Source organism: Trypanosoma grayi, assembly GCF_000691245.1.
Source record: "Trypanosoma grayi strain ANR4 Tgr_2753_V1, whole genome shotgun sequence".
Taxonomy (NCBI): Eukaryota; Euglenozoa; class Kinetoplastea; order Trypanosomatida; family Trypanosomatidae; genus Trypanosoma; species Trypanosoma grayi.
This window is the reverse complement of record NW_008828371.1, coordinates 1-331: the sequence shown is the minus strand read 5'-3', so window position 1 is coordinate 331 and position 331 is coordinate 1. Positions and strand designations below refer to the sequence as shown.

Genomic DNA, 331 nt, shown 5'->3' with positions numbered 1-331 from the left:
TGGGCCGCGTGATCTCCCGGAAGGCTGAGGTGCAGCAGGGCGGGCAGGACATCGGGTTGGGCACATTGCGCGGAAGCATCGACACGCGGAGGAGTTCCCGGCAAAGCAAGGCCTCCGTCACGATTGATGCAAATGTTGATTTGGCGGAGAGAGACCGTTTGTGGAGCCGCCGCGCTGCGGAGAGGTCGTCGGTCAGCTTCGTGACGATTGAATCCCACCCACCTCCTACGTTTTTCACCTCATGATGCGTTGCGTGGCAGTGCCCTCTCTTTGCGCCTGTGCTCCTTTTTGCTAGCGCTGCCTGTGTGCTCGTGCCTGTTGCCTTCGAGGG

The 331-nt window shown here is 61.0% G+C and overlaps 1 protein-coding gene across 1 annotated transcript; it reads right to left on the bottom strand.

The window, feature by feature from the left end:
* On the bottom strand, positions 1-331 carry DQ04_27531000 (hypothetical protein; the record flags this gene model as incomplete). The annotated part of the gene is made up of 1 exon (XM_009318378.1): positions 1-331. A coding segment is annotated over one exon (331 nt), but the record flags the coding sequence as incomplete, so codon positions are not given.